The 12,226-nt window shown below is 32.9% G+C and overlaps 1 protein-coding gene across 2 annotated transcripts in view; it reads right to left on the reverse strand.

The window, feature by feature from the left end:
* Positions 1–9,778, reverse strand: part of LOC110028835 (ribosome-recycling factor, chloroplastic) — a 48,076-nt gene extending 38,298 nt beyond the window's left edge. Inside the window, exons 1-6 of one of the 2 annotated variants that reach the window (XM_020730846.1) lie at positions 9,534–9,778; positions 5,498–5,651; positions 5,337–5,406; positions 5,158–5,253; positions 2,844–2,941; positions 2,656–2,767 (exon numbers count right to left, since the gene is read on the reverse strand). In XM_020730846.1, the coding sequence (XP_020586505.1) occupies positions 2,656–2,767; positions 2,844–2,941; positions 5,158–5,253; positions 5,337–5,406; positions 5,498–5,651; positions 9,534–9,636 (633 nt within the window). In that variant the 5' untranslated portion in view covers positions 9,637–9,778. Of the gene's footprint in view, positions 1–2,655; positions 2,768–2,843; positions 2,942–5,157; positions 5,272–5,336; positions 5,407–5,497; positions 5,652–9,533 lie in introns of both variants that reach the window. The other variant, XM_020730845.1, reaches the window with a different exon arrangement.
* Between the last annotated feature and the right edge of the window lie 2,448 nt (positions 9,779–12,226).

Here is a 12,226-nt window from a genome sequence, read left to right on the forward strand (position 1 = left end):
TATATAATTATAATTGATGAGTAGCATTTCGAGCCAAAACGAGTCGAACACAAACGAACAATTTTTTATTCGTGTTCGGCTCGTTAACTTAGCGAACAAGCCTAACACGAGTTGTTTGTGAACAACGAGCCGTTTTGACAACCCTATCGTGCTTATCATGAATGATACATCCCACGTTAGTCGCTCCAGAAGAGAGGAGAGCAGCATCAATGTTTACCTTTAACCATCCAAGAGGAAAAGGGGGGGGAGGTATGGTTGGTGGGGGATGCCACATTCCCCTTCCAGTCACCTCCTGTTTCCTACCACCCTTCCAACCACCTCCCGCTTGCTACCACCCTTCCAGTCACTCTGCCCTACACTAGTTTATATTTCCCCTTAAGCTGCAACACGTTAGTTTTCGCCATCAGCCCTAGTTAGGTCGTGTTGTGTCTTTGTTATCTCCTAGTTTCAAATGTATGTGATTGTAACATTTATTTGCTTTTGAGTAAAGATATTGCTTTCCCTATTGGGTTATCAACAAATTTAAGCTAATCTTAGCTAATAAAAATTTTGTGCCCTATCAAATGCATCTTACAATTCACAACTCAAAGAGTCGGAGCCATTAGAGAACATGCATGCCTCAGCCATTACTGTGATATATTGGTGTTATTTTGCAGCTAACTATTCAATCAAATGGTTTCAACCGTAACTATTACTTTGTGAAGTGTCCTTTTATTACAAAATTATGTTGATGGAAGGTAAGAGCCACATCTTTACTGGCATAAGACCATTGTCGAATGAACATATAAGTTTGTTGATATGACAGGCTATTTCTGAGCTGACATTAATCTTAAAGTTATCATTGATAACAAATTAATATGAAGAAAAATCAAATTTTGCCTCCTCACTCTCAATGATAAAACTCGCTTGAGTATCTTGAGTTTCATCATATTTATTGAAATTTTGTGTAGGGTTTGAAATAATTTAGAAAAATAAAATTAACTGCAATTGAAGTTTTTTATCGGCACGGTCATTATCATATTATTTAAGTAACTTCATTTTGTTATTTTAAACCTTATCAATTTTGTTGATTTACCTACAACGGAATGATTCTACAATTTATATATGGTATAATTTCATTTCAAAATTCATCACATTATAGACCTCGTTAAACCTAATGTGCGCATAAAGGATCAAGTCTATCATTGGGAATTACAATTGCGTTTTTGAATGTAATGTTGAGAGTTTTTATTTTATTTTATTTTATTTTTGTAAAAGTCTTTCAAGGCCGCATAAGAAGGAGAGATAAAAAATATTTTCACAAATTACACAATTTATTGTTCACAAATAAATTTGTTCTACCAGAAAGCCCTCTTTTGATGGGTGTTACGATAATTTATCCAAATTGAATTTTACTCCAAGGGAAACAAGAAATTGAAACTAAATAGAAGGGTTTTATGACACTATCCTATAGGCAATACAAGCCACCCAGATACAAAGAGTTTCCATTTGAAGTGACTTTTTCGTAGAAGGCCTTAAAAGCCGTACTTAAATTATTAATAGGAAAAATTTACTAGGTTCCTTGGAGAGCATCTATTTTTCGGTCCTTAATGACGAGTTAGTTGTATTAGACTGAGAATATGAGTTAAAACACATTTATTTAGCATAAGTCTGGCTGACTACAATCCTCAAGTTATATGGAGGATTGGCCGTGCGGTCAACTTGAAAACATGTTATGGACATCAGTTTAAACCTTGAATTATTTGAAGTAATGGCGTGCTTCTCAAAGCAGAACAATTAAATTCACTTTGCGTCAATTCACACAATGTTCGCATATGTTGGTTCAATCATTTAAGATGTCTGTCAAAGCACATACAGACAAATATACTTTCAATACTTGATGTGACGTGCACATCTTTCAAAACAACTAAGTAAGCAATGAAACACAACCATAAAGTGCTTGTCTCATTAAAATAAAATAAAATTTCTAGCTAGAAAATGTGGTAGTTTATGGGAGCGTGCGGTCACTCGAGACATTCATCGATTACTCTTAGCAATTGACATCTGTGTGGCTTAGAGCACTCGTACAACCTATGACACACAATGAATTAAAGTGCCTTGGTGTTAATTGTAAGAAATTTTATTCACGTGAATTCATAGCGGTTTGATAGGTATGAAAGACGACGGTGGCAGCCATTCATGTGAATGCAATATCATCACGAGGTGCACATAACTTTGCCTCTTGAGCCAAATATTGATAGTATTTTGTCTGTTTGCATCATATATAAGATTCCTTCCGTTTTAGAGGAAGGCAAAATTATTTTGGTTGGTGATTATAAACGTTCAAAATAGGAATCATGTGATTATGATTCATAATGTAGATTTTTGTTAGACTCTATGTGATTTAACCAGCAAACTGATATCATAATCAGCTTCAAAAAATTCTTCACCGAGACTTCCCTAAAAAAATGAATATGGCACCTCTCATAACTGTTGAAAGCTCCTTATCTTTTAAATAGAAAAAATGGGATACATAAACCAAAATCAGCCACTGTATTTGGTTATGTTTCTTGATCCTGACAACCATGTCGACTATATAGAAACTTATGAACTTAAAGAAAAGAAAGTTAATATAATTTCTTCTTTATATCCAAAAATAAGTAATGCTAAAAGAACCTTTCTTCTCTCAGAAGTCAGCTGAGGGATGACCAACCGTATGGCTTCTCCATCATTATTTGGTGTCAAACCAAGATCTGAGCCAACTATTGCCTTCTCTATAACTTTCAAACTGGATTACTTGTCAACAAAAGTGGGTAAAAAAAATTCAAGTAATGAAAGTTAAGAAAAAAACAAGTAAATTATACCTTGACTTGTCAAAGGGCTGCACGAGGAGAGAACTTGCATCTGGTGTACTAATCTGTGCAATGCTCTTCAAAGTTACAGGAGTTCCATAGTACTCAACCTGGAAAAAAAATGGACCTCATTTCATAATAAACTAGAAAGATATACCCATTTTATCCATCTTTCAGCTTAACATTTGAAAGAAGATTAAGTTTGTTCCTTTATAATTTTTCATTGTTGGTTACCGTCAGCGTAATTCTCACCACAAAATAATATGATGGAGATACAATATGTTATCAAAAAGAATTTATAGATATTGTTTGTCTTAATCTTTTAAAAAGGCTGCATTTTATGGATAGAGACTTAAACTAAAAGAGCATTGGCAAAACAAAATATTGAAATATTTTTAACTAAACAAGAAAATTTTGCAAAATCATTATATAACAATAACTCAACTAAGAATAATAATTAGAAAAGTAGAAGGAAGTTATCTTAAGAACTTAAAAGCAGGCTTTCCCTGACAGTAATCAATAAACTTAGAAGAAAAAAAACTCTTGGGCATTTATACCTTCAAGTTAGGATTCCTGACAGCACAGCTCTAAGGGAGAGAAACATAATGATGTAAGACAAGGAGTATACAATGGAATGCATATGATGGTAGATGTGCATAATATTACTAAAAACCATAATGCTGTATGATGATTAGAAGAGAGATGGCAAGCTAAAGTAAACAAAATTAAAGGAAGATTTACATACATAAAACTCAATTATTATGTATTTACATATCCAACATCAAAGCTTTAATTTTTACATACATAACACCTTAAATACGTATGAAAAGGAGTATTTCACTTTTTAAATGTTAAAATAGTAGTATTTTATGTGACATGGAAGATTTGGGTGATATTATGTAAAAAAGTAAAGTTTACAATAAGATTTGTAAATACATGAGAATTGGATTATATGTCTGTAAATGCGCCAAAAATAAATCGAGAGGAGAACTCGGGAAAGATTATATTGACTCCAAGTTTATCTAAGGATCCTAGTGAGTCTCCATCAATCAAGCTGCCTTGAAGTGCTGCCTTCCAACAAAGCAAGGTTTCAAGACCCACTATACATGAAATCTTGTCCAAAGCATGTGATTGACCTTCGTAAACATTCTAAATTCAGAATTAAGAGCAACAAACATACGTCAAATTTTCCTTATTAAACCTACAGTCATACATATCAATCCATTAAATATCTCTAACATATAAAAATTCTGTCCCGACAACCCCATCAATGTTCAGCATTAATTTAATTACCGCATGCCATCACAAAGTCAAAAAAGTCCATCAAATTAAGTTTAATTCTCAAAACTCAAAATGGATAAGAATCCTATGCAAACTAAACTCAAGCTAACTCCAGACTTAACAAACCCATTAAATTAGAATGCAGGCCTTTCAATGCCGATAAGTCTCACTCCAAATAAAATTTCGGGTAGCCCCATACCAACAAGCTCATCATATGAAGTTTAATATATTATAATTAATAGAATCAACATAAAATCAACAATGCCCCCTCAAAAATAAATTCAACTTGGGCAAATTTGCCTATAGGGTAAGACAATAAGACCAATCACTAGGCTTTCCTATAGTTAATGGTTGTAAATCCTGTGTTTGAGTCTCCTAATGGACTAGGTCCCATGGCAATCATTTAGGACAGGCATAAAGCTAATAAACCCATTAAATCAAAAGTTTGGACCATCTAGTGGACATAAGCTCCAACCCAAACTAAATTTAGGCTAGGTCCTAAAATAACAACCCCTCCAATCAATATCAAATCCAACAATTAAAATCACACAAGCTACTTAACAAGCTGAACACGAATTGTTCACCAACAACGAGCTTTTTTGATAGCCCTAGTAACAACCTATGGTCCCCAAAGCACTGCTCACACTTTCTCCAACCGTCTGCTCTGCTCTCATAACAAGCTCCTGCTGTAAAAGGCTCCGGATTATTCTATACTTACGTTGTATGTCTGTATATATAGACCTTCCTGTATTTCTGTAGTTGAGTGGTTATGCAAAATGGCTCTTTCGATGGTACAGATAATCATACTTGCAAGGAACTTTGTTAGTTAAAAATAATATGTTTGGACCAACAGATACCTTCAACGAGACCTGAATAATCTCTGATTGTCTCATAACAGTAGTTATTTAAAACTCGTCTTTTGATTTATTCTTATTTTTTAAATATAACTGGATAACATTTTCCACAAGGAAATATGTTCATAGCTCATCAGCCACATGCTACTAAGAACAATGGAATTTTAAGGAACTGTTGCTTGGTTTTGTACCTCAATTCCATCAAGCATGGCAGGATTTGCTCTTCCAGTCCTTACTGCATTGAAGTTTGATCTTACCGTTTCAATTGTTTTCTCCATCCTCTCCCTCTTAAAAATTGTAGCCTCCTAATTTAGAAATTGATAATGCAAGCACAACTTTATAGATAGAACAAATAACCAAAAATACTTACGGCCTCTTTCTCAATCAAGAATTTCTCCGCTTCAATTTCTTCTATAGTTGCACACCTAAAGGTTGATCCCCTAAGACAGCGGTACATATTTTAAATAAATAAAATATGGTTTCCAGGTTCAAATAGAGATGAAAAAATAAATAAATGAAAATGATGTTTGCCTGTTTACAGCAATATAGTTAGTTGCCATTGACTTGCTCAAGAATCGAGTGGTGCCGTCCAGCATATGTACATAATTAGCACTTGACCTCCAAGACAAACCATTTGAAGAAGCACAAAGTCGCCCAGTTTGGTTCTCTCTTTCAACACAATAATCTGAAAATAATGTTTGAATGCAGAAGGAAAGAGGATGCAATATAATTTATCCATTTTGCAAATCTAGCATGCTAAAAACATTAAATAATGACAGGCATAGCCTTAATAATTTCAAAAAATTTAGCTTTCATAAAATTGCAGTCTTGCTGCTTTCTTTGTCTGAACTTTTAAAGTTGTGGACTCTGATTATATCGGTTTCAAATAGAATATGAATGCTCAACCCGAGAGAAGCTTAGGATCTAGAGGACTTAAGATTGGAAGCCTAAAATGGGATGTATAATTTTTCTCAAAATCAGTGGACTCAGAGTATCAGAATTACATTCGCAACTTTGACAAAATTGTAGAAATGGACTAAGGGGTAACCCATTTATAGCAAAAAAATAGTATCCAGTGGGGTCCACTCAACTAAAATACAAATCATGTGAGAACAAAACATGCTTCTTATAAAAGACAAAGAATATTTTAACTTTCAAAAATCACAACCGGATTCGCACTAAATATATGCAATCAAACGGAATGCTGACTATGAGACTCAAAAAAGAAATTTTACGTGCATTTTAGTGACAAAATATTCGTGCAGTTTAAATATTTAAAATTTTAAGACTCCTATGAGAATCACAAATGAACTTTTAGCTCAAGTTTGATGCCTCAAAAATCAAGTACGTGCATTGAAAAGCAAACTTATTCTTAAAAAAGATGACAAACATTACCCTTGCAAGCACACAGATAAACATGCACTTCCTTTAAATGTGCATCATTTATTAAAAAATAAACTTATTGCATGCTCAAATAAGTGTGACGCACCACAAACAAAATTCAAAATTGTAGCAATTTCAAAGTGTCATTTGTGCTTTTTAAGAAGGTTTGAACTTTAAATTATGGACTTGAGAAGCAAGCAACTACTTTGAAAAGCATGCTAAGCTTCCGGATTGGTTCATAAAGTTTAAAAAAACTACATGAATCTACTTAAGTGTGTTATTATTCAAATCAAAACAACGACGATGCAAAAAAAGATGGATTGCTCAAGTATATCAAAATTCAAAACATCATATCTCAAAAAAATGCAATCATTTTAAAAAAATCATAAAATTTCTTTCAAAAGTAAGAACTCAAGATTTCTTTACATGTGCTCTAGTAAATGTGTTCAATATCCAAACTTAAAATTAGAATACTACGAAAACTAAAGGCCAAACAAATTCAAGTTTCCCTTCACTTCAAGAATCGTGCAATCTTTATGATAAGCGAAAAATCACTTTGGAATTCACATAATTCTCTTTGATGTTCAAACATTGATTGATCAACAAACAAAATGTTACATGAGTTCCTGAGCTGGCCACCTAAATTAACATGGCAATGTCATAAGTTTCATTTCTAAAGTTCGATCCTCCACTTCTTAATAACTGGAATTAAGAAAACTTATTCCCCATGCAAATATTCATGCATTAAATTTGAAATAATTGTGGTTAAAAATAATTTTAAATTCTCTTCCCTCCATAGTCTAAGCAACTCAATCTTTAAACTAGGAATAGAATACTTGACTGTAAAATCCACGAAACTATTTTGTCTTTTGTTTACATATCTTTCAAGGTGTTTTAAAGAAAAACATATATATTTTCAGATGAAAACCCTCAATACTGCACACTCATAAATTATGATAATAAGTTCAACTTACAATCCCGATCCTCTACAAATAAAGAGAGAGTTGACAAAGTTTGTAAAGCGATGAATTTCCAACCAAATTCAAGTCATATGCAAATCACAAATGCAGTTACTCTACAATTAAGCAAAGTCAAAAAAGTTTATAGTGACAAAATAGAATTATTCAAAATACCCCTATGATGAATATATTTATCAAATATCAAAACCAAATAGGTCTATTTTTAAAACCACAATTCCAAATTACAAATGCAAGTGATGCAAATATTAAACACTTTGATATGATCGTATTAATAGAAAACCTCAACCCAAGAGGATACTATCATCAAAGTGTCTCAAGTCTTAAATGCAAAGCATTTCAACCTAAAATTCGAATGAATATATAAATTTAAGAAAATTATAAGATTAAAAAACTATTAAAATGAAATATACTACATAAATAGAAGAGCAATGATTTATTCACCCTCCATAATAATTTGTCAGGGGTGATAAATTTAAGATGACCTCAAATGTCAAATCAAGCATATCTTTATGATCACTCTTAAAAAATTAATGTCAGAAAATACTTGCATGTGTCCTCTAATCAAATGATTTTTTTACAAATGGCACCCCAAAAAATACATTTTTTTTATTGGGACTCTCTAGCAGGGTAGTTCACCACAAAATAAACCATTAAATTACGATCATCGCCATAGCCAATAAGTTCCCCAATTATTCAAACACCTTGAGTGGAGAATCATGGGTGCACGTGATAAAACAAAAAACGCATTGTTATTTAAGTTCGACTTAAAATTATCCACTTAAATAAATATCCACCTTGAGTTAAAAGGTCTTGTTGAACAATGTAATTCATTGCTGCTAATATGAATAATTTGATCAGACCGGATTGATCACCTCCTTTGATTAAGTCATCAAGTTACACAATAATTCAAGCAGAATCATAGAAGCCTGAATGGGTTTCACTACCCAATATAAGCTAAAAATGAAAATTTTCATAGTCATTAATCCAAATTATGGTTGTTATGAGTTATGGATTTAACATATAATAACTATCTTTAATAAAAAAAATTTCTTGTCACTGGAGTAAGTAACTAATCATAAAATATTCGTGCTTGTGGAAAGCCTAAAATCATATTGTAAAGTCTACGCAAACTGAGAGCAATTTTTTTTGGAAACATCTTACCTAAAATCTAAGATGACTTCTAAAAATATAGCTCGAAAATAAACTTTCAAAAGAGTCGGGGGGCGAATTTTAAAGTTCACACTCAACTTAATGTTTCCATTAAAAATGGCATGTTTCATGCTAAGTTCCCGTAGATGGAAAACATTAAAAAGGTTTTACTGCATGCAGCCATACCACTTCGATACAGACAGTTCATTTCCATGACTCATCCCTGACAATCTAATCATCGCACTAAGCCACCCAAAAAATGTTCATAGATAAAGAAACGGCTATGATTTGTTTTTGCCATGAGTACTTGCACAATCTTCCACGCAGCTAAAAAGTTGACCAACAGCACGAACATGAATAAAGCAATGATACCAAACCCAAGTCTTTAAATAAAATGATAGTATTTTGCAAAACTTCATTGCAAAGTCCATTTTACAATATCATTCCCAATTTGCCTTAAGCCTCACATGCACATCTGCCCCTTCAACTTTTCACAGTTCTTACTATTAAAATAGCAATATGCTTATCCATTCACGAATTTTCCAATCTTCTCCTGATTAACCACGTTATCACTCAAGTAAAAGCATCCCAGGCATTAACACCTAAATTATTAAATCCATAAAAGCCAGGAACATGAAGTTTCTCCTAGTCATCTCCTTATCCTGACCCTTTCGTGTCCCCTAGTGCTCAATAGTTCTGCAATCAGCATTTGGGCGAGGCGAATGACCATTAATTCACCACCAGCGTTTCAACCTTTCTATATATCAATTTGGCTAATTCCATAAATTCCCCACAAAATCTGCCCCTCTCGTTACACTTTTCGGGGTCAAGCAGTAAAACGGTTTCGTCCATTGACAATGCGCTCCAGCAAAATATTGTATTGAAGGTTGGAAACAAACCCCAACTGCACAGTAGTAAGAGCAAGTTGCGGGTAAACGAAACCTCTCGAGAATAACGAGATTATTCGCTCTCGAGCCCACCACTATGGTGGGCTTGGAGCGAGCGAAAAGGGGAAGAGCAAATAATCGAATGCAGCAGAGGTTTCAGGGTGAGACCTGTTCTGGTGGAAATGAGAGCTAAGGATGCCGTGTTCTTCGGTTGAAGAGGACGGGCGGCGGGGCCAGCAGCAGTAAGAGTTGAGAAGGAGCGCAGAGCCATGGCTAGTGCTGGCTCGGGGATGATAATGGCTGGGGCACGAACTAGCGCGTGACTGTGACGAGTGAAGGAGGAGATCTAGACTAGATAAAGAGCAGAACCAGGGATGGAATCCGGTTTGGGCTGTTTTGCATTTCAAATTTGGACTTTGAGTTTTGGCTGCAATTATTGTTTTATTTTAGAGCATTTTACATATGGTCCTCAACAAGAAAAAATATTAAATCCGTATGCAAAACTGCATACATAGTCCAATCCCGAGCGTGCACGTGGAATGTCGGGCCCACCTACATAAATAATGAAAAAAAAAATGAAACTTTGAAGCCCGGCTCGAAATAAAGATCTAGTGTTTTTAAAATTCAAAAATTAACTTCTGATCGTGTGACCCGGCCAAAATCCAAATCTAAACTTGTGACTTTTCATTCAAATGACATTTTTTTGACATTGTCTTGACACTATTCGTACGGTTTCAAGCTCTCCGTCTGATTCCTTCCTCCTCCGCGAAACCCTAGGATTTTTGTAACGTGTTCCACGCAACTCAAAGCAAGGTAGTCATTCGACAATGTTTTCCAACCGGCAAAACCCTAGGTTGCACATTGCACCGAAAAGACACGATCATGAAAGAGGCAAACATGAAAGCTAGCAGTTCGATAAAATCCATATATTATGCATGATTAACACATCAATATAAGTTTTTATCTTGGATTTGATTGTATCATCTAAATAACACAACAATAACACATAAAAAACTGTGATTGTGTTGCTTTTGAGAAGTTATTGTTGTTTAAATAACAATACCAACTCAAAAACATATTCATAACGCATGAATAACACATTAATATAAGTTTTTATCTTGTCATTGATTATATCACCTTAATAATGCATCAATAACATATCAATAACACACAAATAACACTTAAAAATTTGTGACTTAGGTGCTTTAAAGATGTTATTATTGTTTAAACAACAATACCAACTTCAAATCACCTTTATAACACATTAATATAAGTTTTTATCTTCTCATTTGTTGTATCGTCTCAATAACACATCAATAATACATTAATAACACAACACTGACACATATAAAAACTGTGACTGAGGTGTTTTTTAGATGTTGTTATTTAAACAACAATACCAACTTAAAATCGTCTTCACAACAATGTAAATTTTTATCTTGTTATTAGTTGTATCACCTCAATAACACATCAATAATACATGAATAACACAACAATAATACATAAAGACAGTGATTGAGGTGTTTTTGAGATGTTATTGTTTTTAAACAACAATACCAACTCAAAATCATCTGCATAACACATGAACACACATCAATATAAGTTTTTATCTTTTCATTGGTTGTATCACCTCAATATCATATCAATAACACAACAATAACATACACAAAACAGTGACAGATGCGTTTGAGATGTTATTGTTGTTTAAACAATAATATCAACTCAAAATTACCTTCATAACATATGAATAACACATCAATATTAGTTTTTATTTTGTCATTCATTGTATAACTTCAACAACACAACAATAACACATAAAAAATAGTGATTGATGCTTTTTAGATATTATTCTTATTTAAACAACAATATCAACTCAATATCACATTCATAACACATGACAACAAATCAATATTAGTTTTTATCTTGTCATCGGTTGTATCACTTCAATAACACATCAATAACACATGAATAACATGCAATAACACATTAAAAATAGTGATTAGGGTGATTTTGAGATGTTATTGTTGTTTAAACAACAATATCAACTCAAAATCACCTCCACAACACATGAATAACATAACAATATAATTTTTTATCTTGTCATCGGTTATATCACCTCAATAACATATTAATAACACATGAATAACAACAATAACACATAAAAAATAATGATTAGGGTGCTTTTGAGATGTTATTGTTGTTTAAACAATAATACCAACTCAAATTCATCTTCATAGCAAATGAATAACACAACAGTACAAGCTTTTATCTTATCATTCGTCGTATCACCTCAATAACATATCAATAACACATTAATAACATAACAATAACACATAAAAAACAGTGACAGGTGCTTTTGAGATGTTATTGTTGTTTAACAACAATATCAACTCAAAATAACGTTCATAACACATGAATAACACATCAGTATAATTTTTTGTCTTGATATTGGTTATATCACATCAATAACACATGATCAACATAACAATAACACATAAAAAAACTGTGATCGGGGTATTTTTGAGATGTTATTATTGTTTAAATTGTTTTGATTGCAGCATGTTCGTTTGCAAATATATTAAATAAGTAGTACAGGCGATGCAAGTTGACTGGGGCAACATTTGGATTGGCAGACAAATATGATCAAATTTGGAGCTGATTTTATCTATGTTATTTGCATGTGGGATCGACCTAAATAAGATATATTTTTCCTTCAGTAAAATGTGTGTCGATGAAAATTTTAGTGGAGATTAACTCTTTTGTAATTGATTTGTTAATTTGGTCTAGTTAAGATGATACTTAAATTTTTTTAATGTGCGTCATATTTAGTTTTATTCATTTGTTACTGCTTTCATATGCTA

The sequence above is a fragment of the Phalaenopsis equestris genome, unplaced genomic scaffold (assembly GCF_001263595.1).
Source record: "Phalaenopsis equestris unplaced genomic scaffold, ASM126359v1 Scaffold000533, whole genome shotgun sequence".
NCBI lineage: Eukaryota > Viridiplantae > Streptophyta > Magnoliopsida > Asparagales > Orchidaceae > Phalaenopsis > Phalaenopsis equestris.